The 27,190-nt window shown below is 54.7% G+C and overlaps 1 protein-coding gene across 1 annotated transcript in view; it reads left to right on the forward strand.

The window, feature by feature from the left end:
- Nucleotides 1–25,662, forward strand: part of WNT7A (Wnt family member 7A) — a 68,055-nt gene extending 42,393 nt beyond the window's left edge. Inside the window, exon 4 of the mRNA XM_059937739.1 lies at nucleotides 23,265–25,662. Coding sequence (XP_059793722.1) covers nucleotides 23,265–23,744 — 480 coding nt within the window. The 3' untranslated portion in view covers nucleotides 23,745–25,662. The remainder of the gene's footprint in view (nucleotides 1–23,264) is intronic.
- Nucleotides 25,663–27,190: the final 1,528 nt, after the last annotated feature.

Consider the following 27,190-nt stretch of genomic DNA (forward strand, 5'->3'; position numbering starts at 1 on the left):
CTAATATGTCCAAAATATTGTCATTTCCCTAGGTAATCGATATGAAAATACTGAGATGGTTTACGTTCTTTTTTTTTTTTCCATAATAAGTCTTTGAAATCTGGCAATTGCTTTACACTTAGAGCGCATCTCCGTTCAGACTAGCCACAGTTCAGGCGTTCGTGTGGCTGCTGGCTCCCCTCCTGGACGGCACACATCTCAATCTGGCTTGAATGCCTCTGGTGACAGGGAGCTCCCTCCCTCCTGGGACGTTCACTCCATCCCCACAGGCTCTTAGTTGGGATTTGCCCCCAGGCCAACTGGGAAGAGCCAGCTTCACTCCCTGGGTCCCCGAGCTGGTTGGCTTCTAGTCCTGCAAAAATGCGGAGGGCGCCTCGAAGCCCTCCCCTCCACCTCCCTCCTGTGAGCGGGCGCCTCACACGCTCTGCCTCAGCCATGGTCTCTGTCGTTGTTGTTCTTGGGTCAGGGAGTTTCAGTGCTGTTCCCCCGATCACCCGGCCAGGAGGTGGCAGAGCTAGGGCTCCAAGTAAGGACATTGAGACCTCTCCTCCCTCTGCTGTAAGAGGCTCCAGGTCCTTCATGACAGTTTCAGCGGATCTTCCTGGCCCACTCGAGCTCCTCCAGGCACATGGGCCGGCCTACCTGGACTGACGGAGCCGCAGAGCTGGCCGGGAGGGCGGGCATCAGAAGCCACATGGCCCCGGGGCTCAGCTCCTGTGTCAGCTCCTTGTTGCCGCAGAGAAGTAAGAAGCCAGCTCGTCCCCCCACCATGCCCACCCCCAGCCCGGGGGAGAGCCCCCGCCATCTCGGCTGGAAACTGCCCTGGGATAGAGATAACCCAGGGTGTTTTTCCCAGTCGCCGGCCTGGAAAAAAACCTGACTCCACTGGGGGCAGGAAAGAGGCTATCTCAGGGGAGGTGGCCCTGTGCCCGTGTCCTCAGGCCTGGCCGCAGGGCAGCATGGAACTGCGGGCCAGGCCAGCCACCCTCCTGGACACCAACACACAAGGAGCTTCTGCTCTGGCACGGGGGCTTCAAAGGGCTTCAGTGGTACCTGGTCACCCGGCAGGGCCTTGCTGAGGTCAGGGCAATTCATCTGGGGGTGGCCAGGGGCACAGAGGGTGGTCAGCCAGAGGGCAGATGCCTCTGTGCTCTGGGGCATCCGCTCCTATGTCCTCTGTCCCAAAGCCCCTCCCTGGGGGCTTCAGCTTGATCTTCTGTGGACTAAGTCAGGGTCTCTTCTACCAGACCCCACCGTGAAGGAAATGGCCATCCAGGCTCCCGAGCCAGGGTGAATTCATTCATTCTCTCATTCGTTCATTCGGCAAATGCTTGCTGAACATCTCAGCCTCGTCTTGGTGCCTCCTGAATGAGACAGATGAGGAACCGGAAGAAGGGTGTCACAGGCAGAGGGGACAGCAGGTGCAGAAGCCCTGGGGGCTTGGAGTGGTTCAGAAGGACCTGGCATTAAGTGTGCAGAGAGGGATTCACAGAGCTGCACAGCCATCAACACAAGCAATTCTAGAACTTTCCATCGCTCCAAAAGGAACCCCCGCACCTGTTAGCAGTGACTCCCCATCCCCCTTTCCCCCAGCGCTGGGCAACCAGTAATCTGCTGTGTCTGTGGGTTTACCCATTCTGGACATTGTGTGTAAACGGAATTGTACAATATATGACTTTAGGGGTCTGGCTTCTTTCACTGAGCATCATGTTTTCAAGGTCCATCCATGGTGTAGCAGGTGCTGGCACTTCATTCCTTTTTATGGCTGAATAATACTCCCCTGTATGGATAGACCACATTTTGTTTCTCTGTTCATCCGTTGACGGACATTTGGGTTGTTTCGCCTTTTGGCTGTTTGAATAGTGCTGCTGTGAACACGCATGGACAAGTTTTGTGTGTTTCCGGACGCGTGTTTCTGGTCTGATAGTTGTACTGCGCTGTGGTCAGTACCACACACCCTTGAAGTCCATCCTCTTCAGGGCTGTCCCTGAAAAAGCCCATGTCTCTGGGTCAAGAGAGGAGGAGGGGCTGGACAGACGCAGGCAGGACCTGCGCCCTGGGTACTCTGGCTCTGCATCCCCGTGGGGCTGGCCAGAGCCCCGCAGCCCAGCAGGTGCCGTGGACACTGGCTCAGCCTCCGTCAGCTGGTTCGCGGGCGCTGCCCCTGGAAAGCGGCGAGCGGGCCTCCGGCTTCTGTGCTTCCTTGCTCCCCATCTGTGGTTCTGCCTGGCTGAGCCACTGTCCTATTTCTTCCCGCACCTGCTCAGGCCTCTGGTCTGTCCCCCACGTGGCTGCCTGAGGGAGCCTCTCCAGTGCCAAGTACCCTGTCCTGTCCGGCGGTGGGTCGGCCCTCCACCCTGACGGCTGGCTTCCTTCCCATTTCTGGGCTCCCCCTGCCCCCTTCCGCACTGCCCTTCACCCATGCCGTTCCCTCTGCCCGGCCTGCCCTTTCCTGCTTTCTGTCCAGCCTGGCCCTCCTCAGGTCCTGTCTCAGCTCAGGGGTTATTTCCTCACCTCCTCATTCCAGTCGGGCCCCTTTGTTCCTGCTCTCAGCCATCCACTCAGCAGGTATTCACTGAACACTGGCTGTGCTCTGGACACCACTCGGAGTGCTGGGGCCACGGCAGGAGCAGACAAACCGTGTCCCTGCCCTTGGGCAGTTGGCATTCTGGTGGGAGACAAGAGAAACCGAAGGCAGAAATGTGTGCTATGTCAGATACTGATGCCCGTGGGGAGCAAAACGAACCAGGGCGGGGGTCAGGGAGAGTCCCTGCAAAGGTGAGATTTCAGCAAAGGCCCCTAGGAAATGAGGGCGGGAGCCATGGAGTGGGTGGGGAAGAGTTTTCCAGGCAGAGGGAGAGCTGTGCAAAGGCCCTGAGGCAGGAGCATGCCTGGTGTGTTGGAGGAGCAGCAAGGAGCCCATGGCGATTAGGGTGGAGTGAACAAAGGTGTAGGGGATGAGGCCAAAGAGGTAGCAGGGACCACGGGGTGTAGGTGGAGAGAGAACAGTGTGAGGGACCACGGGGTGTAGGTGGAGAGGGAACGGTGTGAGGGACCACGGGGTGTAGGTGGAGAGGGAACGCTGTGAGGGACCACAGGGTGTAGGTGGAGAGGGAACACTGTGAGGGACCACGGGGTGTAGGTGGAGAGGGAACGGTGTACGGGACCATGGGGTGTAGGTGGAGAGGGAACGGTGTGAGGGACCACGGGGTGTAGGTGGAGAGAGAACGGTGTGAGGGACCACGGGGTGTAGGTGGAGAGAGAACGGTGTACGGGACCACGGGGTGTAGGTGGAGAGGGAACGGTGTGAGGGACCACGGGGTGTAGGTGGAGAGAGAACAGTGTATGGGACCATGGGGTGTAGGTGGAGCGGGAACGGTGTGAGGGACCACAGGGTGTAGGTGGAGAGGGAACGGTGTGAGGGACCACGGGGTATAGGTGGAGTGAGAACGGTGTGAGGGACCACGGGGTGTAGGTGGAGAGAGAACGGTGTATGGGACCACGGGGTGTAGGTGGAGAGAGAACGGTGTGAGGGACCGCGGGGTGTAGGTGGAGCGAGAACGGTGTGAGGGACCACGGGGTGTAGGTGGAGAGAGAATGGTGTGAGGGACCACAGGGTGTAGGTGGAGAGGGAATAGTGTATGGGACCACCGGGTGTAGGTGGAGAGGGAACAGTGTACGGGACCCCACGGACCCAGCACAGAACCCCAGCATTGGCCATCAGCCATCAGCATTGTTCTAGTCTCCACCCCCAAGCTCCCACAAACTGGAACGGTATGGGGCGAATCCAACAAGATGTTATTTCACCTACTGTGTATTTCTAATCAATAAGGATTTTAAGAACATAACATTGGCAGCGCTATTACTCGGAGCCACGTGAACAATCCCTCAGTGCTGTGTAACACCCAACCTGACTCAGATTCTTCCGTTGTCTTAGAAACATTTTCCAGCTGGGCTGTGGAGCGGGGGACCGCTGGGGGACTGGGACCACAGGAGGGGCAGGTACGCACTTCCCTTCAGAGCCGCCGATGGTGGAGGCTGGCATTGGCCTCGTGCCCATGTGACAGTTGGATGCATGGCCGCCTTACCCCCCAAGAGCGTAAGCTTCCGGAGAGCAGGGGCCTGGCCTCTTTCTGCCACCTGGCCACCAACCTCAGGCCCACCCAGGGCAGGGATTAAATTAACATGTGGTAGAAAAATGAATTAGTGACTGAATGAATGAATGAATGCCAAGGCCAATCCACTGATGCGTCAGAGGTGGGGAGGAACGTGTGTTTGTTGGCTCCACCCACTCCCGCTGGCCTCCCTGCCCCTCAGGCGGTAGCTGGGGTCCCTGACTGCGTCACTCAGTCCACAGTCCACACTCCAGGGCGGCAGACCCCGTCCGAGGCCACCCCCAGGTGAGAGAGCAGCAGCCAGAGCGGTGGCAGGGCTGGGCTGGGGCAGGGTTGCCCGCGGGGCTTGTCTGTTCCCCGTCGACAGTGGGCCGTGCTGGCCCCGGTTACAGGCGAGCGCGGCGGAGGCTGCCCGGGCCCTGGCGGGCAGCGCGGGGACCCCCCTGCTGGCTTCCACCATCCAGGAATCTGTGTGTGAGCTTGTGTGGGGGGTGGTGACTGTGAGAGTCACGTCAAGAAAGACACAAGTCTGTGGGTGAGGAGTGTCGGTCCCCGAGAAACGGTTCCTCCGAGACCCCATAGCTGGCAGAGGCCAGTTCGTGGAGGCCTCGAGAGCCAGGCCACGGACTCCGGGCTTCAACCCCAGGATGACTGGGAGCCAGAGACAGTGTTTGAGCAGCCGTAATCCGGCGAACACTCCTTACAGGAGGTCCCAATCTAAACCAGGAAGCTTGTCCCTCGGGATGGGGTTGACACCCCTTTTCCTGAGGCCCTGGCCGGAGTCCACGCCTCCCGTGCCGTCGGGCTAACCCAGCTGCATTCCAGCGGCCTTGTTCTGTGGAACGCAGCCTACCCTGCCATCCCCACCCGAGGCAGACAGGAATACTTGCTTGAAGTCGGTGCATCCAATGTGACTCAAAGAATGTGACCAAGAAGAAAATACTCCAAATGTTTACTAAAAAAAAAAAAAAAAAAAAAAAAAAAAGCTGTCTTCTCCCCTCTTTCATGTGAGTTGCCCAGAGGAATACAGCTGCAGCTGAAAGAAATGAAGCTTTCTGCTCATGATGGATGGACGTGCAGGAGGAGGGGAGGTGGAGGAGGAAGAGGGGCAGGAGGGGGGAGCGGGAGGGGCAGGGGTGGTGGTGTCAGCTCTGGGCCCCCAGCCTGCAGCCCCCCTCCCAGGGCGGCGCTCACGCCTGGGGTCTCCGGTGTATGTTTTGTGAGGGCAGCGTCCGCGGCTGCCTGCCCGCTGGCTGCCACGTTGTCTTAGGTCACCGTCCTTGGAACGGACCCCTGAACGCAGGGCATTTCCCAGGAAGCGGGAGCCAAGCTGGGCTGTGATGCAGCAGCTACAGAGGCTTCAGCTGGTCCCATGAGTGGCTCTGGGCTGCAATGGCCCTTTAGAGTTGTCCCCAGCATCAACCAGTCATCGGCTGGGGCCGCCCTGATGCGGGGCCGTGACCGCGGGTGAGGCGGCTCCCGTGACGGGAGGACAATTCCAGGAGGGATGCGGCTCCCGTGACGGGAGGACAATTCCAGGAGGGATGCGGCTGAGGGTGTCAGCGGCTGACACTCCGGACAGACAGGCAGCGCGTGCATGGTCCCGGAGGAGGACCTGGGGGGGCACCGTGGCGTCCACTGCACTATCCAGTCCTGTGACCGTGGCCTGGGGGAGCAACGCCATCCCGGCACCCCCGCCTTCCTTCTGTTCAGCTGCATCCCGTAGTGCTACAGCCAGACGACCCGGGTTCACATACCAGCCCAGCGCTTCCCATCTGTGGCCCCTGGTGCCTCAGCTTCCCCACCCGTAAAATGGGGGTGATGAGGATAAATCTGCCTCATAGGGTTACCGTGCGGATTCAGCGAGTTGCTGTCTGTTAAGGGCTTGGAACGCCAGCTGATGCTGTCAGTGGCTTTTATTGGAGTTGGGCACGGTTCCTGCCCTCGTGGGGCTCACAGCCTGGCGGGAGGGATGGGTGTGCAGACAGGAAGTTATGACACAGGGCAGTTTGGCGTGGAGCAAGCATGGGGCTCTGTGTGAGCAGCTGTCCCTACTCTTATCCAGGAGGAACACAGGGAGTTCATGCAGCGCCATCAGTAATCCAACCACCATAATAACACAGCTGCCCTTCCTGAGGGCTCCTCCGGCCGGGCACCACGCCTCTGGTCACTGGGTCCTGATGCTGCCGCCACTGGATGTGTTCTGTTGAACAAGGAGACACGACCGAGGCCGGTGGAGGGGTGGCGCTCACCCGGTGTCCCAGCCGGGGTCTGTTGGGATCACGGAAGGAACTTGAACGAAGGGGTTACTTACAGGGCATACATAGCATGCAGGCTCTCCTCCGAGGGGTGCTGCAGCACCTGGGGCTGGCAGCTGTGGGGAGCTCGTACTGCCCGGGGCCTGCGGGGCAGAGGGGGGAGCTGTGGACTGGAGGAGAGGGGCTGCTTGGCGGGAGCCGTGGCTCCAGGTAGAGGAACGGGGTGACGGCCACCACGTGGCCCTACAGAGAGGGGATCCGGGGAAGAGATGTCCCTGCCTCTTTCTCCTCCTGCCGTCTAGTCTCTTGCAGGACTCCCCGCTCCCTGCTCCCCACTGCCAGCTGGGCCTGAACAGACGCTGGAGGACAGGGAGCCTGTGGGCGCAGGGTACACAGGTGAGCCTCCAGGGCCGGAGAAGGGGGCGCAGAGGTGCCCAGCACACCCAGGCCCTCAGCCTTGACTCCAGCATGGCCCCCACCTTGTGGGGCTCCTTAGGCAGGTGGCATGAGGGGCCCAGCACAGGGCACGGCCGTAGCACGTGCACAGTGAGGGACACCTTCTGTCACACACAGAGGATGAAGGACCGGTGCTGGCCTCTGTTGTTGCAGGTGGTTTGGGTCATGTGCAGCTTGGAGATGAGAAACACGGGCAGCTGGGGCCTGGAACCCTGGAAGAGGAAACCAGCGGGACTCGGGGACCATCCTCCTGCCCACATCCCCCGAGTCTAGCCCAGGCAGGACCTTCTGTGGAAAGCACACAGCCCCGGAGGAGGAGGCCTCAGCGCCCAGCAGTTGTGCCCCCTGCTCTCTGTGTTCTCCCCGACGGTGCCGCCTCTCCCAGGTGGCCCGGCTGCCTCCGGTCGGGGTGGGAGTGGGTTTGGAGAAGGTTCGGGAGCCGGGTCTCCTGCTGGGGGAGGGTGGCTGGTAGCTGAGAGCGGGAGAAGGCACAGCGGCAACACGGACGGGAAAGGATGCCGCAGGGAGTGGGGCAGATGGGGTGAGGAAGGAGGTGGTGACCGTGGAGGCTCTCCCGTGCAGGTGGCAGCACGCCGCAGGAGCTGGGGGTGCGGGTTACGACAGGGCAGGCGTCTGCATGTGGGAGGAGGCAGGAGGCAGGGCGACGGGCCGAGCTGCTTCAGGGGGCCCACTGGCCACTCACGGTGGCCCCGGGGGGATGGTCACTCCCTCGTGTCTCTGCACTACCGCACTACCCAGAGGTCGACTCCCACCCAGCAACATCTGGGAGAATGTGCCCTCCTTGTCCCTCTGTGTCACTGTCTTCTCTCTTGGAAATCCCCCTCTGGCGCCTTCATTGTACAGGCGGGGAAACTGGGGCCCAGAGAAGAAAAGGGGTTTGCTCGCAGCCACACAGCAATGTGGAGGCAGAAGCAGGACCAGCGCCTGTCAGCTCCTTCCACCCCACAACCCTGCCCCCTGCCCCTCCAGCACCGCACCAGGCTCACCCCGACATCCCCAGAATTCGTTGTGCGGAAACGAGAACTCACGGGTTAGGGGCCTGTAGTGTGAGACGCGCCACACCAGGCCCTGATAGCCCTTCTCTCCTTAATCCCCAGCATTTCCCCTGAGGAAAGAGCTGCTCCTACTTTACAACAAGGAGCAGATCGCTGAAGATGCATGGGTGCCAAGTAACAGAATGCTTAACCAGATGTGGCTTCATTGATTGATAGGAGCTGGCTTTTTCTTGCAAAATGAAAATCTGGATGTAGTTTCTTTCAGACGTTCAACAATCTCTTCAAGGCCCAAGCTGTTTCCATCCTTCCGTCTGCAGATTGTCACCTTGTTGCCCTCTGGTTCTCTTGCCTCGGGGTCACAATATGGCTGCCTAAGCTCCCAGAATCACGCTTTCACGCCACAGCATACAAAGACGGAAAACAAGAAGTTGCTCTCTCAGGTCTCTCTTTTTATCAGGTAGTTTCCTGTGTTTTCAGCCTCTGTGGTCAGCAGCAGGCAAGCTGTGGTTAGGCCGTGGAGGGCCAGACAGGGAGTGTGCCCTGTTCCCTCCGGCTATTTCTGCCATCACCAGCATGTGGTGGCCAGAGGTGGGATTCGAAGCAGGTTCTTGGGCTACCTGGCTCTGACACTGGTACCTTCTCCCCTGCTTCAGGCTGCTTTTTGTCACAGTGTGCTGCCATGTTGAGACTGATTCTGACTGCCTGGGTCACTGCTCACCAGCTGGGGTGCACACGGCCCAGAACTGACCTCTCCCTGCAGAAGAGTCAGGCTGGCCAACAGTGGGGGGGTCAGACGGACAGAGCAGCAGATGCCCAGCTAACCCGCAGCCTCCACCTTCAGGGCCTGGCCTCCCCAAGGCCCTCAGATCTGCTTCCTGCTGTGACTTCAAACCCATGAACTAAGGACTGTCTATTGGGTCTATGTAAAACATCTTACTGCACAGACGAAAGGACCTCTGGGACAGTTAGGACATTTTAATCCATAAAGGACAGAAACCCAACTCAAGCCAGCTTAAAAACAAAGGAAATTTGTTAGTTCATGGAACCAAATGGTCCTGAGGTAATGGATTCAGGGCCAGCTTGATCCAGGGTACAAATGATACTCCCGGGAACCAAGTCCACACACCCCTCATACTCTATTTCTCAGCTCTGCTTTCTTAGTTAGACCCACATGGTTGCGAGATGCCTGTCCATAGCTGTCCACGGCTCTGCCCTCTGTATCCCATCCTGTTCCTCTGGCACGAAATTACCAATAGTTCCCGTCTTCTCTTCATACCGAATCCCCAGGACTCACTCTGATTGGTCCTGACTTGCCTGAGTCACCAGCCCATACCTAGCAATGACCAGAGGGAACTGAGAGTGATGACCAGAGGGAACTGGGATTGATGCCCAGTGGGATCTGGAAGTGATGACCGGTGGGCTCTGGGGGTGGTGACCCATGGGATCTGGGGGTGATGATGGGTGGGAACTGGGAGTGGTGACCCATGGGATCTGGGAGTGGTGACCCATGGGATCTGGGAGTGATGACCTGTGGGCTCTGTGGGTGAGGACCAGTGGGAACTGGTGGTGATGACCAGTGAGATCTGGGAGTGATGATCGGTGGGAACTCAGAGTGCTGACCTGTGGGAACTGGTGGTGATGACCCATGGGCTCTGGGAGTGATGACTGGTGGGAACTGGTGGTGATGACCAGTGAGATCTGGGGGTGATGATTGGTGGGAACTGGAAGTGATGACCGGTGAGAACTGGTGGTGATGACCAGTGAGATCTGGGAGTGATGATTGGTGGGAACTGGGAGTGATGACCGGTGGGAACTGGGAGTGATGACCGGTGGGAACTGGTGGTGATGACCAGTGAGATCTGGGGGTGATGACCAGTGGGATCTGGGAGTGATGACCCGTGGGCTCTGTGGGTGAGGACCAGTGGGAACTGGTGGTGATGACCAGTGAGATCTGGGAGTGATGACCGGTGGGATCTGGGAGTGATGACCCGTGGGCTCTGTGGGTGAGGACCAGTGGGAACTGGTGGTGATGACCAGTGAGATCTGGGAGTGATGATTGGTGGGAACTGGAAGTGATGACCGGTGAGAACTGGTGGTGATGACCAGTGAGATCTGGGGGTGATGACCAGTGAGATCTGGGAGTGATGATTGGTGGGAACTGGGAGTGATGACTGGTGGGAACTGGTGGTGATGACCAGTGAGATCTGGGGGTGATGACCGGTGGGATCTGGGAGTGGTGACCTGTGGGACTGCTTTAGCGTCCACGGCTGGGGAAAGGCTCACCGAGGAGTCAGAGTTTGCAGAGCTCAGAGGCCACACTGCGCTCGCTGTAAAACAAGGCACAAAGAGAAGGGTGTCAGGGGTGGGAGAGGTCGGGAGAGGTCCGTGCTGGAGGAGTCCTGCTGGGGCTGGACGGGGCGCGGGCAGGGCACTCTGAGGAAGAGGTGGAAGAGGTGGCATTTGCCGGGGCCCTGGAAAGGCTGGGATGGCCCGGCCCATGCCGGGATGAATGGAGGTGCATTCCTGGAGGAGGGCAGGTAGGAGGACCGGTTGCCCTGAGGTGGGGAAACCCTCCTGGGCTGTGTTTTTCCTGGGGACTGCAGTTTGGCGGGGAGGTGAAGGGGGGCAGTGGAATTCAACACTGGCAAACTGCTTTTGGCATTAATACTCACTCAGATGCCTTTCAGAATGCTGTGGCGGGTGACAGAGGCTCCTGGTCCCAGGAGCGCCATGTGGCAGGGACGTGTGGGAGCCAGAGGTCGCTGTCTGACCTCCCTCCCCTGAGAACCCCTCCTCCTCCAGGAAGTTCACCCCTAGATCATCTGGGCAGCCCCCAGAGTTTGGACAGCCCGGGAGGCCAACCTTGATGGTATCTGTTGGGTGTAATGAATCAGGAATCTTTCTGGAGCCAAGTTTCTCCGGAGGCCTCTCCCAGGCCTGGGAGCCCCGCCCTGGTAATTCTGGGCTCTGGGCAGCACCTGGTACATTGTTGGCACTTCCTGGGGGACCTGTCAGAAGGAGATTGATTTTCTTCCCTCCAGCGGTGCAGAAAATCCTTCCTACTGCTCCAGACAGGTTTGGGGCTGGGCTGGGGGACAGAGAAGCAGGGTGAGAGCAGCCCTGCCCCACCTGGTTCAGGAATCTCCACTGCAGACCCCACACCCTCCCAGGACAGGTGCTCACCCCCCCGCCCCCCGGCGGCCCCTCCAGTGCTGGTCAGCCTAGTGGGGACGGCTGGCATCTCACTGAGCTGGGATCTGTTGCCTATGACTCCCCTCCAGCTGGGGTCCCAGTCCTGTCCTCGGGACAGACACCCAGTCCCTCCCATTCACCCTGCCCCAGGACAGGCCTGCAGAATGTATGGGGCGGTGACCAGGACCCCAGAAACTGCCTTCTCTAGGCGGGGCAGCTCCAGCTCCTTTAGCCTGGGCTCTCCAGCCCCTTCCTCTCCACGTGCGCTCTGGTTCTGTCCATCTGCTGGGGCGTAGCCCAGTTCTGAAAACGATAGAGCAAAACCATCTCCTCTCGAATTGTGAGCGCCAGGCCTCTGTTAATACGGCTTCAGATGGGTGGCTTTTTAGCAGCCTCTTAGTTCATAGTGCTCTGGTGGTCAGCTAAAGCTTTCCATCTTTCTCAGTCTCTCCTATCTTGTGCTTCCGCAATCTTGTTTTTTTTAATACCAAAAATTATAGGTGTTCGTCCTACTTTTGGCTGTTTTCAACCACACGTTTTATTTAGTCTTTGGAAGTGACTGAATCCTGACTGGGATTATCCACTGTGGACACCCAAGCTGGCTGGGGCCAGATTTCAGTGGCACCAGAAGACCCTTCTGCTCCCCGAGAGGCCCCTCTTCCTGGCCACTCACTGTGCCCCAAATTTTCTCAGCACACCCTCAACACATGCCCTTCCCCAAGCCTGGCCCCTCCTCCGGTCCCTCGTCTCAGTGCACGGCCTCCGTATCCATCAGAGGTCCATGAGTTACCCCTGGGCCCCACAATCCTCCCCCACCGAGTACTGCCTTCTCTTCCCTCCACTGCACCCTCTTCGTCGGAGCTGCCATCGTCTCTGGCCTGGGTGACGGGAACATTCCCTCTGGATCTCCATCCTGCCACTCTGACTCTCTGGCCTCATTTCCACTCTCTTTGGCATGATCTTTCGAAGTGTCAGTCAGACCTCATCACTCCCTGCACGAAAGCCCCTTGTCTCACAGGTACTCCAGGTGCATCCCTGCCCTGAGCGTCCAGCCCCGCCGCCTCCCTGCTCCATCTCTTTTCACGCGGCCCCAGCCGTGTCTCCTCCGTTCCTCTCGGGGTCGGGCTGCATCCCTCCCACCTCTGGGCCTTGGCGTGTGCTCTTCCCTGGTTTGAATTGCCATTGCCCCATCCCAGGTTTGGCTGGTTCTTTTTTTTTTTAATTTTTATTTTATACTGGAGTATAGTTGATTAATAATGTTGCATTAGTTTCAGCAAAGTGGTTCAGTTATATGTATACATGTACATGTATCCTTTTTCAAACTCTCTTCCCACTTAGGTTATTACAGAATATTGAGCAGAGTTCCCTGTGCTATACAGTAGGTCCTTGTTGGTTATCTATTTTATTTTATTTTTTTAATGTCAGGTATTTATTTAGAAAGATTTTAGTTTCTTTTCCTTTACATTTTTACGTTTATTCACTTTCCTCAGGTCCCACAGAAATTTTTTAAAAAATATTATTCCAAGTTCGAATTTAAAAAAAATTTTTTATTTTATATTGGAGTATAGTTGATTAACAATGTTGTGTTAGTTTTAGGTGTACAGAAAAGTGATTCAGTTATACATATACATGTATCTGTTCTTTTTCAAATTCTTTTCCCATTTACGTTATTACAGAATATTGAGCAGAGTTCCCTGTGCTGTACAGTAGGTCCTTGTTGATTATCTATTTTAAATACAGCAGTGTGTACATGTCAATCCCAAAATCCCAATCTATCCTTCCCCACTGCCTTACCCCCTGGTAACCATAAATTCATTCTCTAATCTGTGAGTCTGTTTCTGTTTTGTAAGTAAGTTCATTTGTATCATTTTAGATTCCAGATATAAGTGATATCATATGATATTTGTCTTTGTCTGACTTACTTCACTTAGTATGATAATCTCCAGGTACATCCATGTTGCTGCAAATGGCATTATTTCTTTCTTTTTTATGGCTAATATTCCATTGTATATACGTACCACATCTTGTTTATCCATTCATCTGTCGATGGGCATTTAGGTTGCTTCCAGGTCTTGGCTATTGTAAATAGTGCTGCTGTGAACTTTGGGGTGCATGTATCCTTTCAAACCATGTTTTTCTACGGATATATGCCCAGGAGCGGAACTGCTGGATCATGTGGTAGGTCTGTTTTTAGTTTTTTAAGGAACTTCCATACTGTTCTCCATACCGGCTACACCAGTTTACATTCCCACTAACAGTGTAGAAGGGTTCCCTTTTCTCCACCCCCTCTCCAGCATTTGTTTGTAGACTTTTTAATGATGCCCATTCTGACTGGTGTGAGGTGATAACTCACTGGAGTTTTGATTTGCATTTCTCTAATAATTAGTGATGTTGAGCATCTTTTCATGTGCCTCTTGGCCATCTGTATGTCTTCTTTGGTGAAATGTCTATTTAGGTCTTCTGCCCATTTTTTGATTAGGTTGTTTTTTTGATATTGAGCCGCATAAGCTGTTTGTAAATTTTGGAGATTAATCCATTGTCGGTCGCGTCGTTTGCAAATATTTTCTTCCATTCTGTGGGTTGTCTTTTCGTCTTGTTTATGGTTTCCTTTGCTGTGCAAGAGCTTTTGAGTTTAATTAGGTCCCATTTGTTTATTTTTGTTTTTATTTCCATTTCTCTAGGAGGTGGGTCAAAAAGGATCTTGCTGGGATTTATGTCCTAGAGTGTTCTGCCTATGTTTTCCTCTAAGAGTTTTATAGTATCCAGTCTTACATTTACATCTTTAATCCATTGTGAGTTTACTTTTGTGCATGGTGTTAAAGAGTGTTCTAATTTCATTCTTTCACATGTAGCCGTCCAGTTTTCCCAGCACCGTTTATTGAAGAGACTGTCTTTTCTCCATTGTATGGTCTTGAGTTTGGCTGATTGTAACGTGTCCTTCCTGGTATCTGGCCCTTGCTGCAAACAGCGCAGCTCCTCCTGGGTCAAGTTTTCTTCGCTCTGTGTGTCACTCCTTCACAGCACTCACCAACTTGTAATTAGATTTGGGGGGGAGCATTAATTCCATGGCTGCTTCTGGTGTGGGTCTGCAGGCTCAGAGAAGGCAGGGGCAACATCTGCTTGTATCATGGCCCTCCCAGGGCCTCCACAGCAGGAGTGATACCAGCAGCACACAGTAGGTGCTCAATGCAAAATGAGTGAGCGACTGAATGAATGCACATCAGAGCAGACACACAGTAGGTCCTTCTTTCCCCTCGCAGCTGGCCGGCACCTGTTCCACGCCAGGCTCTCTGCCCGAGGCTAGGAGGTGGAGGGGAATGTCCTGGCCCCAGCCCCCCAGGAGTGTCACAGGTAGGGTTCTCCAGGAGGAGAGGCTGAGATGGAGTTCGGTCTAAGCTGTTTATTAGGGGTCAGTGAAGAGGGCGGGAGGAGCAGGACAGGGCAGAAGTGCAGCTGTGATGCTGGCCTGCAAAGCCGCGGTGGGAGCTCTGGAGCTCTGGAGCCGCGGTGGGAGTGGCCGGACCTTGGGACCCCCGCCTCTCTCTGTCCCGGGCTGCCGGGAGGGCTGCCGGGATCTGGAGCTGGGACAGACCCTGCAGGATCTGACAGCTGGAGGCTGCCCTGTCCCGTGGTGTGCTGGTGCCGGGGCTTATCACTCGCAAGACCCAGTATTAAATATTAGAGATTTGCAAGCTGATTGGGAAACCACCGGTAGCTTAAAATTGGCCATGGTGGGAGCATTTATCCCACAGGAATTGGCAAACACTACAAAACAGGGCTCTTTTTTTTTTTTTTTTTTTTTGAGAGCCTGTCCACCAGCACATTTCTACATGTAGCTGTGAAGCAAGACCTCCCTTGAAGGGGGTTTGGGTGGTATATCTCCATGTCCACCACAGAGAGCTGCTGGCCTGATGGGGGAAGCTAACAGGTAGATAGTCATCACAGGGACAAAGTGAAAATTACCCAACAGCCCAGGACAGTTATGGAAACCATGAGGGAGTCAACGACTGCCCTGGCAATCAGGGAAGGCTTTGTGGAGGAGGTGACTTTTTTTCTGACAGCGTAGAATATTCAAATGGTACAAAGAACAATCCTATGAAAAGTAAGGCCCCTGATACCTGGCATCCTCCCCGGAGGCAGCTACTCCTACCGGTGTCTCACGTATTCCTCCAGGGATGTTATTCTGTGTTCTTAGGAACACGCACGCACAGGTCTTTTCTGTCTCGTACAAACAGCTCCTGCTCTGCATACTTTCCTGCACCTCTGTTCCCTCCACCGTGTACCTCACTAGAAAGTACAGGGCCGCCTCATTCTCTCTGGCAGCTGCAGGACATTCCAGTTTATCGGTGCACCATGATTTGTAGAACCAGTCCCCATTGGTGGATCTTTAGATCCTTTCGGCCTTTTGATATTTCAGATAATGCCTCTCTGAGGCTGTCATTTTACACATGCATGAGCCTCCCCGGAGGGTACATATTCTGTGGTGGAATTGTTGGGTTGAGCCTCTATAATGGCAGTAAAGATTGGCCTTCCAGATAAGGGCCGGCAGGTGCAGAGCCCAGAGGTGGACGAAGGGGAAAGAGGACAGGCTGGGAGTCCCGGGGTGGGCTCGTGCTTGGCTCTGCCATGAGGAATGATGTGCAGCGCCGGGGTCAGGGCCCACGCAACGGGCACATTCAGACTAGGAAATTCGGGAGAGTTTTAAACAGAGACTGCAGGCCAACAACTGATGAATGGGTGGATAGAGTGCGGCATACCCCTATAATGGAATATTATTCAGCCATAAAAAGGAATGAAGTGCTGACACCTGCTACACCATGGATGAGCTTTGAAAGCATGATGCTGAGTGAAGGAAACTGGACACACAATAGGCCACCTATTGTATGAGTCCATTTATATGAAATGTCCAGAACAGGCAAATCTATAAAGACAGAAAGTAGGTTAGTGGTTGCCAGGGACTGAGAGGAAGGGAGAAACAGGAGCGACTACTGATGCGCATGGGGTTTCTTTTGGGGTGATGAAAATGTTCTACACTTAGTGGTGATGGTTGCACAGCTCTGCACATACTAAAAACCACTGAATCGTGTACTTTAGGACAGTGAATCGTATGGTATGTGAATTATATTGCAACAAAGCTGTTTTGTAAAGGAGAGGTTGCTAATAAAACAAAGGACAAAGTTAAAGGAACCAAGGGGGATGGTGCAGCACCCTGGGGCTGGCACCAGGGGTCCCGTTACTCCTTAGGGAGGTCGGGCTGCTAGAACCCAGGGGGACTCACAGAGAGCATGTGGGAGCCGTGACCTCTGCTAGAGGAACGCAGCCACCCTGCGGGCCAGCAGGGAGGAATACCAACCAGGACTCTGCTCTGCCCTCAGGGCTCCCTCCAGCGCCTTCCACTGGCCAGACCCACCTGGAAGGGGCACGGCTGCATTCGGCCGGTATGCCCTGGGCCAGGCCACTCACCGATAACCATCAGGGAACTAGATCAAGCTCAGGGGTGCCACCCTCTGGTCCAGCCTCCTGGGGAAGGGTGGGGAGTGCTCTGGAGAGACGTATGGAGGAGATCCAGCCTGCTCTGTGGTCTTAAGTAAGTCCCTTCCTTTCTCTGAGACTCAGTTTCCTCACCTGTGAAATGGGATGGACATGCCCATCTCTCAGCAGGTGTCAGACTACCAGATGCCATCAGAGCTCTGAAAACGCTTTGTCTGGGTTAAAAAGCAGTGTGGATACGAGGTCAGGATTCTCGGAGAGAGTCAGAAGCAGCCTCGGAAATCATTTAGTTCAAACCCTTGAGTTCAAAATGGGGAAACCCAGGCCCAGCGAGGACATCCAGCCGGGCAGCTGCAGAAACAGCCAAATCTTGACTCCAGAAAAACTCCCTCCTTCTCTCCTAGGATTTTTTTTTTTAAATGACTATTTTTTCAGAAAAGTTTTAGGTTCACAGCAAAATTGAGGAGAAGGTAGAGAGCTTTCCTATATTACCCTCCACCCCCCCCCACACACACTCTCTCTCTCTCTCTCTCTCTCGCCGTCTCTCTCTCGCTCTCTCTCTCGCCCTCTCTCTCGCCCAGCACCAGAGTGAGTGGTGGATTTGTTACAGCCAACGTGAGGTCTTTTTAAAATCGTAAATCCTGCTCCTGGCCACCGCTGGCTGCCCTGTCCACACACAATAAAATCCCATCTCCCGGCCCAAGGAGACAGGATGACTAAATGCCATGTGGTGGCCTGGATGGGATCCCGGAACAGAAAGGGGACATAAGGTATCGACCAAGGGAATCTGAATAAAGTATGGACTTCAGTTCATAATAATAAATTAATATTGGCTAATTAATGAATTTACCACACTAATGTCAGATGTTAGTCATAGGCAAAACCACATACAGGATGCATGGGAATCCTCTACTATTTTCACAATTTTTCCATAAATGTAAAACTAAAAACAAGTTCAATAAAAAAACACTGAATAATAAAAAAATCGCACCTCCTTAACATGGTTGGTAGAGCCTCTGGGATGGGCCCCCCTACCTGTGCCACCTGGGCACCTGCACTGTAGCCCGGCCACCGCAAGGCCTTGGCCCTACTGTGCAGAAGCCTCGGGCCCTTTGCCCTCAGGCCCTTGGCCCTGCCTCAGTCCGTCCTTCAAGCGGAGAGGAAACGAGGGAACAGGTCTGTGCTGCCCTCCGCTCGGGTGTCCCCCTCCCGTCAGTGTCGCGTAGCCGCCCCTGCCTCCTCCCGCGCTCTCCAGCCCGGATCCTGTCCCACCTTCTCCTTACTCTCACTTACTCTGTTATCTGAAGTGGCTGCGTGCTCCCCTCTCCCCGCAGCGTGTCTTCTTTACACGGGCGGCAGCTTCGTGGCCTTACCTTTACCGAGACCCCAGTCCTTGCACGGTGCCGGCACACAGTAGGTGCTCGGCGTGTCCCTGGCTCCTGTGGAGGCCAGTTCCCTGCCCTGCCGTGACCAACCAGCAGCGACAGATGGAGGCGAGAGGCGGAAGGAGAACTGGGTGTGTACCGAGGCCAGATGCCTCACCATCTGTTTTCTCATTGGCTTTCCTTTTGCACTGAGGCTCCTCTGCATCAGGGATGGTGAAACAGCAGCACCCGAGCAGTCCCAGGTGCCCGGTCTTTAAGCCAGGACCCACCAGTGCAACCACTGACATCGGTCCACACCAGCGCCTCCAAGCCCCCCACTGCCCCTCTCCCCGCGCAGCCCCTCCCCCGGTCCTCCGACTTGCCCTCCATCCGGCAATGCAGGGCCGCTGCTCACCCAGGCAGGGCCTCCAGGACCCTGGACATTCAGGCTGGATGCTTGGGCTGGAGGTACCAGTTGTGCCAGGGTTTGAAGGCACTCCATTGCTGATTTCTCTCTGGGCATTTCCCGAGAGCACCCGCCATGTGCCCGGCACCTGGGACGGTGCACGGAGCCGTGTCCTCTCAGAACCTGCAAACCCTCGACCGCCTGACACAGAATCACAACCCAAGCTCTTCAAGTGTAAGGGGGGTGCCCCGGAAGTCCCCCTGGGCAGCTTGGAAGCTGGGAGCCAGGCTGGCCTCACGGTGGGAGCACAGCGTGGCTTTGTCCCACACACCTCCTCTGCTGTTGTCCCCTGCTTTGGGCAAAGGGCTCGGTGCCCGTCTGGGTGACCAGCCCTGGCCAGGGCGGCTGTGATTATGCCCAGCTTAATGAGGACATAATGCGATCACTGAGGCTCTCAAAATGCAGAGTTTGCAGCGTTAAGGGGCTGCATGTCATCTGATTAGGGGCCCACACAAATGCCACCACGGCATCAGGTCATGGGTGGCCACAGAGGAAGAGGAAGGCAGCTGCCTGCCCAGCCCGGGCACCTGGCCCTGGCTCTGGGGCTCGTTGCCCAGGGGCCACCACCAAGGACACATTCAGCGTCACAGACGCACAAATACAACCCAATGCTTCTTCACAACATCCTACCAGGGACTTTTTTTTAAAAAGCCAACTTAATTAGTCTAATTCATATACTGTACCATGCCCTCACTCAAAGTGTACAGTTCAACACTAATATATTCACAGATATGCGCAACCATCACCACAATCAATTTACCTCAAAAAGAGACCTACACCCTCTTCAGCCCTCTCTCCCCATTTCTCCAACCTCCTCCCAGCCCACTAGTCTACCTTCTGTCTCCACAGATTTGCCTCTTCTGGACATTGCCTATAAATGCAGTTATACAATACGTGGTCTTGTGTGTCTGGCTTCTTTCCCTGAGCAGCATGTTTTCAAGGTCCATCCATGGTGTAGCAGGTGTCGGCACTTCATCCCTTTTTATGGCTGAATAATATTCTGCTGAATGGATGGACTTCATTGATCTGTTCGTCAGTGGTCATTTGGGTTGTTTCCACTTTGGAGCTCTTTTAAAGAATGCTGCTATAAACTTTGTTTTATCAGTTTTTTATGTGGATGTGTGTTTTCATTTCCCCTGGGTATATGCCCAGGAGTGGAACTGCTGGGTGTCTTAGTGTGCCCGAGTGGCTACAACAAAATGCCCTAGACTGGGTGGCAGAGAAACAACAGAAATTGATTTCTCCCAGTTCTGGAGGCTGGGAGCCCGAGATGAGGGTTTAGTCCTGATGAGGACCCACTTCCTGGTTCATAACTGGGGCCTTCTCCCTGGGTCCTCACGAGTTGGAAGGGGCTGGGGTCTCTCTGGAGCCTCTTTTATGAGGCACTAATCCCATTCATGAGGGCTTCACCCTCGTGATTTAAGAACCTCCCAAAGGCCCCACCAAATACCATCACTTTGGGGGTTAGGATTTCAACGTATGAGCTGAGGGGTGGGGAGGGGGAGACCCAGACATTGCGACCATAATCCTGGGTCATTTGCTAACTGTAGGTTTAACACTTTGAGGAACTGCCAGGCCACTTCCACAGGGGCTGCACCATTTCACATTCCCACCAGCAGTGTTTGAGGGTTCTTTCCCTTTTCTCCACATCCTCGCTAACAACTGTTCTACCTGTATTTCCTCTTGTAGCCATCCCAGTGGGTGTGAACTGGTGTCTCATTGTGGTGCTGATTTGCATTTCCCTGGAGCTAATGATATTGAGCATCTTTTCATGTGCTCATGGGCTACTGTACCCACTGCATTTTTCGAAATTGCAAGTATAGCTTACATGCAAAAAAACACTCAGATCATACATTTGGATTTTAAAAAATAATTATAAAGCACTCATATCAAGGAACAGAATATTGCCAGGACCCCAGGAGCCCCCTGGGTGATCCTCACCCACCACAGCCCCTCACCTCCTACCCGACGGACAACCACTGCCTTGATATTTATGACCCTCATTTCTTTACTCTCCATTGCACTCACCGCCTCTGTATGTGCCCCTAAACAACACAGTCCAGTTTTGCCGCCTTTGAACTTGATACACATGAAATCATTCTGTGGAAATCGTCCACGATTGCCTCTTTCCCTCCCCACTGTATTTCTGAGGTTGACCTCTGCTGCCGTGGCCGGTCATGGTCACTGCCCTCGAGCGTCCCGTTGAGCCCACACCCCTCGCTTATCCATTTTACCGTGGACGGACATCAGATCATGCCCAGGTTGGAGCCACAATGAACGCTGACGCTCTGAACACCCTTGGACCTGTTTCCTGTGCACACAAGCATATGATTCTCTAGGGCATACATCTCGGAAGGGACACTTCTGAGTCACAGCTCTGTGCATCTCAGCTTTCCAGGTGCTCTGTGGCCTCACCCACACTCAGTGTCAGAATCTGTTCTCAATGCCCCCTGCCCCCAGACATCCGTGTTGGAGTCTCTGACGCACTAAGATCTACCAGCCAGGCCGGGAGGCCTCAGAAACGCCTGCCCAACTCTGCCCCCAGCACACACCACACCTCTGCACCTCGCTCTTCCCCACGCTTTCTAGGCCAACACGGAAAGGTGACATGTGGGAACTATCTCCTCACTGATGACCAAAAGGGACATCTGTGTGACTTGGGGGGCTGCTCACCCACCACCAGCTGCCCGTGTGCGGAGGTTGCAGGACAGTACGTGCTCTGTCGCTCTAGGTGTCCTGGAACCAGACATTCAGCTGACCAGAATCCATCCCTGTCCCCGAACACTCTGGATGCCCCGGCCTCGCTGGCTTGTTTGAGTGCAGACACTGTGGTCTTCCCTTCTGTTGAGTACACTGACCAGCACTGGTCACCTCCTCCTGGAAGCTGAGCATCTAGGGTTGGGAGGACCCTGGACATGGGCCCATCCTTGGAGATGGGAATCTTATCTTGTCACCTCTGTGTCCCCAGCACCAGCATAGGCCCAGACCCAGAGGCAAAACTAATGGCTATTTTTGGGATATCTGATTTTGTTCCAGCCCTCTAACTTTTGTCAGAAAAGATGGAATTGCCTTCACTCCGTGTTCACTGAAGGCAGCTGAGGCCCAGAGAGGGGGTGTGACAATCTCAAGGTCACACAGCAAGTAAGCAGCCATCAAGCACTTGATTTGCACCCCTTGGCAGTAAGACCCTCGTTCCCGAACACCTCATAGACCAGCTCTAGGAGTTAGCCGAGCCTCGGTTTTTGCCTTGTTAAATGGAGTCACGCTAACTCCATGGAGTTAAATAAGACGCCACGTATAAAAGCATGGACCCAGTGTGTGGTGTGCACAGGTGACGAGTAGATGTCTAGTCATTTACTCATTCATTCACTTATTCTTTCACTATGTAACAGGCAAAGGCAATTTGGCAGTCTGGATGAAGAACCAGGAAAATGACCCAGAAGCCACGTTCACTAATATATCCCCATCCCAGTGCCTGGCACACAACAGCAAGTGTCCCTTAGGATGAAATCAGGCTGAAGATGAGGAGGAAGTAGGAGAAGCTTTAGTTCCAAAAATGCCTCCTTACACATTACATATAGTTTTTAAAAAAACAGAAAGACAGGAGGGAAGAGAAAAATTGGAAAAAAAAAAACAAACCTGAAAGCAATATAAATATCTTGTACTATGGGGGGTTTGGTAAATGGTGTCTTCTTTTATTGCTGGGATATTCCAAAGCAGGGGCCAGCAAAATCCAGCACGTGGACCATCTCTGGCCCACTGCCTATACATGTAAATAAAGATTAAGTGAAAACCAGTCATTAGCTTTGCCTGTCCTTGAACTTCCTATGAGTGGAATCACACAGTATATTCTCTTTTGCCTCCAACTTGTCTCATGCAACATTACATCTTAGAGATCGGAGCTTCTTATGTGTATTAGAAATTCATCCTCATTTCTGTCCAGCATCTCATTATATGATTATAATGAAGTACTATCATCCTCCCCGTTCTGCACGTGGGGAAACTGCAGCTCTGCTGAAGCAAGTTGCCTGAGGGCACACAGCAGGCTCATGTTAGATCTGGGATTTAAACCCAGGGTCCACATCTCTGCTTTTCACTCCCTGTACAATGCTGGCCCTCATGCTGTGATGATGCCTGAGAGGTGCTGGGAACTCAGAAGAAGGAAAACATCATCCAGGCTGGGAGTCAGGGAAGGTGAAATCAGAGTCAGGGTTCCCAGACTCAGATGTCCATAGGGCCTGGCAGCTGCCACAAGTGATCAAAGCAGATGACCTCTGAAAAAGCATAGCTGGCGGTCAGGGAAGCGATAGGGAGTGGTAAGGACTGTGGCGAGTTGAGGGATGCCGACCCGTGAGGGAGGCAGGTGCTGATAAAACTCCAGGTATCATGCCATGCGATGACGCGGGCTGAGGAGGGCCAGATGCAGCAGGACTGCCGTGTGGCCTCTGTGGCCAGCAGGTCAGTGCCCAGCTGCACTGGTTATGAAATAATTTGAGTATCACTCCAGAGTTGCCAGATGCCCTTTCTGTTTGCCAACAAACCTGGCAGTCTGTCTTTGAAAGTCTCCTGGTTTTTAAATGTTGGTTCAAAAATGGTTTTAAGCCTGTGCAGCCCCGAGAGAACCTATGTGTGGTCTGGACTGGCCTGAACTGATCTACGCGCCGGCATGAGGGCCACTCAGGGCGGGCTGGCAGGGAGGGGAGGCGAGTCCTGGGGAAGGCACAGCACACAGGCTGCAGGTGAGAGCGGTTCGAATCCAGGTCTCAGTTTCCTGCACCAGAAAGAAAAACACACGCCAAACCCAGCCAGGCGGGGCAGGGGGCGGGCAGGGCAGGGGGCGGGCGGGCCAGGGGCCCCACTCGGCCGGCGACGCAGTGACGCGCTGTGCTCTCCCTGCCCCCCCGCAGATCCTGGAGGAGAACATGAAGCTGGAGTGTAAGTGCCACGGCGTGTCGGGCTCATGCACCACCAAGACCTGCTGGACCACGCTGCCGCAGTTCCGCGAGCTGGGCTACGTGCTCAAGGACAAGTACAACGAGGCTGTTCACGTGGAGCCCGTGCGCGCCAGCCGCAACAAGCGGCCCACCTTCCTGAAGATCAAGAAGCCGCTGTCCTACCGCAAGCCCATGGACACCGACCTAGTGTACATCGAGAAGTCGCCCAACTACTGCGAGGAGGACCCGGTGACGGGCAGCGTGGGCACGCAGGGCCGTGCCTGCAACAAGACGGCCCCCCAGGCCAGCGGCTGCGACCTCATGTGCTGCGGCCGTGGCTACAACACCCACCAGTACGCCCGCGTGTGGCAGTGCAACTGCAAGTTCCACTGGTGCTGCTACGTCAAGTGCAACACGTGCAGCGAGCGCACCGAGGTCTACACGTGCAAGTGAGCGGCGGGGCGGCGGCCCCACGGGCCTCACGCGGGGCGGCGAGGACTGGACGCTCTCCACGCCATGGGCACGGCCCAGACCTCTGCAGCCGCGCTGAGCTTGTCTGCTGTGGGGTCCCCTGCGGGGGACCCCTCCAGGGCCCCGAGTTGTCCACGCCACACCCAGCGCCGCTCCCTCGGCCCCAGACACCGCCTGGGGCCTCCTCGGCCGGAGCAGAGCCTTCGCACCAGGAACTCTGGACTCCGGGGCCTCAAGAGAGCAATATTTAACAATTTATTCTGATAAAAAATAATATTAATTTATTTAATTAAAAAGAACCCTTCCACCTCGTCGGGATCCGTTTCTGCAATCAAAGTGGACCGCTTGCTTTCCTGTGGGATAATTCTGTCGCTAGGACAAGGAGCCGAGTAGAACTGTACATAATGATTCTTTCTGCAGATACTTCTACTAGTTGATTTCGCAAGTACCCCCTTGCCGCACTAGATGTTTAAGTGCAAGGGCAGACATCCTGTATACCTATGTAGACATATACACACACACTTATATTTTTTTGCTGTTTGCTGCTAATTCTCCAGAGATTTAAGCTGGTCCAGAAATGGAGACGTTTTCCAGGATACGTTTCCCATCCTGTAGTCCTCCCCAGCTCAAACGTCACCATTAGAAAAGTCCAGTTTGGAATATATAGAGAGAGGAAAGGTAATACTAAAACTCCCAGCAGTTTCCATCTTTTGGAAAGTGAGCCACTGGATAAGAGAGAATATTTTGTAAGAGACTATTTTTATATGAATATTTTATTTATATTGAGTCTGCCTGTATCATTCCACGGCTTGTGCTTCTTCTTAATTCCAGTACTCGCTTTGGGGTGAGGGGGGGCGAGGCCTGGGTGTGGGGTCAGCCCCACGGGGACCCTCACATGGCCGGGTTCTCAAGTTCTGTTGGCCACGTGGGCAGAAGCGGCCCCAGACGCCTGGGCTGCAGTGTCATCGGTATCCCCAGGAAGGAAGCAGGCCCCTGGCCACAGCCTGTTGAGCTCAGGCCTTTCGAGCAGGGTCCCTGAGCGGTGGCCTCGAGTGGAGCCGTGCAGCGGCAGGCTCCTGCCCTCGGCATCACGTGACCATCACAGGGACAGGTCATCGTCACTCAGCAGAAGCCAGCTAAGGGAGCCCGCTCCTCACCAGGATGCCCTGCCTTTGCCGTGTATCCTCAGTTATGGGGCAGCAGAGCTGGGGTGAGGGGTCCCTCGAGCAGCAGTGAGTTAGTGGATGGGTGGTTGGTGTCACGGTTCCAGGGCAGAGAGAGGTGTGGATGAGGCCTCTCTACACTGGGTCCAACTACAACCAGTGCCTCTCAATCTGGAAAGCTCTCCCCCAGGAGGGTGTGGTGTCCTAATGTGTGTCCGTTTGCATTTCCCTGTGTGTGTGTGTGTGTGTGTGTGTGTGTGTGTGTGAGAGAGAGAGAGAGAGAGAGAGAGAGAGAGAGAGAGAGAGAGAGAGAGAGAGAGAGAGAGAGAGAGAGAGAGAGGATCCTCGGGGTTGCCATGTGACGGCACCCTCGAGCACCTCCCGGGTGCTGATGTGTGTACGTCTTGTGTGCTCCTGCATGTACACAGCTATCTGTGTATCTCTCTCCATGTGCTTGGGAGATTGAGGTTGCTGTGTGCCCATGCATCTGCTGGTCCCGGGTTGTCTCTGCTTGCGGTTGAGGGCTTGTGGTATGAAGCAGACAGCGGGGACCTTTGGTGATTGTGTTGAGCCACCAAGAGATGGCACCTCTGAACTACGTGCCCATAGACACTGATGAAACTCAGATACCTCTGAGACCACAGCCCCATGGCCCCACACACTGGGAGCCCCTCAGTGTCTAAGCTGTGTTGGACTCCCCAATGTTAGCACTGGGCCTGGATCACAGCATGGACAAATAAAATGGCTGAACAGTTGGTTGACTACTTCCCTTGGACCATTTTTTTCTTCTTTACATGGGTGTCAGGATGGGTAGGCATGTAAAGGGATGAGTGGATGGATGAATGAGTGAGTGGATGGATGGATGGATGGATAATGATGGGTGGGTCGGTGGGTGGATGGATGGATGGATGGATGGATGGATGGAAAAGTGAGTGGATGGGTGGCTAGATAAGTGGATGGATAGATGGATGGATAATGGATGGGTGGGTAGGTGGGCGGGTTGGTGGATGGGTAGATGGATGGATGAATGGGTGGGTAGATGGATGGATAATGGATGGGTGGGTAAGTGGGTGGGTTGGTGGATGGGTAGATGGATGGATGGATGGATGAATGGGTGGGTGGGTGGATGGATGGATGGATGGATGGATGGACGGATGGATGAATGGGTGGGTAGATAGATGGATGGATGGATAATGGATGGGTGGGTAAGTGGGTGGGTTGGTGGATGGGTAGATGGATGGATGGATGAATGGGGTGGGTAGATGGATGGATGGACGGATAATGGATGGGTGGGTCGGTGGATGGGTAGATGGATGGATGGATGAATGGGTGGGTGGGTGGATGGATGGATAGATAAGTGGATGGATGGATAATGGATGGGTGGCTAGGTGTGTGGGTAGGTGGGTGGGTTGGTGGATAAGTGGTTGGATGGGTGGATGGATGAATGGGTAGGTGGATGGATGGATGGGTAGGTGGATGGATGGATGGATGGGTGGGTGGGTGGATGGATGGATGGATGGATGGATGGATGGGTAGGTGGATGGATGGATGGGTGGGTGGATGGATGGATGGGTGGGTGGGTGGATGGATGGATGAATGGGTAGGTGGATGGATGGATGGGTAGGTGGATGGATGGATGGGTGGGTGGGTGGGTGGATGGATGGATGGATGGATGGATGGATGAATGGGCGGGTAGATGGATGGATGGATGGATGGATAATGGATGGGTGGGTAAGTGGGTGGGTTGATGGATGGGTGGATGGATGGATGGATGGATGAATGGGGTGGGTATATGGATGGATGGATAATGGATGGGTGGGTCAGTGGATGGGTAGATGGATGGATGGATGAATGGGGTGGGTGGGTGGATGGATGGATGGATGGATGGATGGGTGGGTGGATGGATGGATGGATGGATAGATAAGTGGATGGATGGATAATAGATGGGTGGATAGATGGGTGGGTAGGTGGGTGGGTTGGTGGATAAGTGGATGGATGGGTGGATGGATGAATGGGTAGGTGGATGGATGGATGAGTTGATGGGTGGATGGATAAGTTGATGGACAGATGGATGGATAAAGGATGGGTGGGTAGGTGGGTAGGTGGGTCGGTGGATGGGTAGATGGATGGGTGGATTGATAAGGGAGGAGAAAGCATACAGAAGTTTCTTGAAGCCCCCCACCCATGTCTCAGTTTATCTCTGCCTTGGAAAACCTTCAGCGTCTACCATGAGCAGAGACTTCCCAGTCCTGTGGTCCTTCTGCT

This window comes from Balaenoptera ricei, chromosome 11, assembly GCF_028023285.1.
Source record: "Balaenoptera ricei isolate mBalRic1 chromosome 11, mBalRic1.hap2, whole genome shotgun sequence".
In the NCBI taxonomy this organism is placed as follows: Eukaryota; Metazoa; Chordata; class Mammalia; order Artiodactyla; family Balaenopteridae; genus Balaenoptera; species Balaenoptera ricei.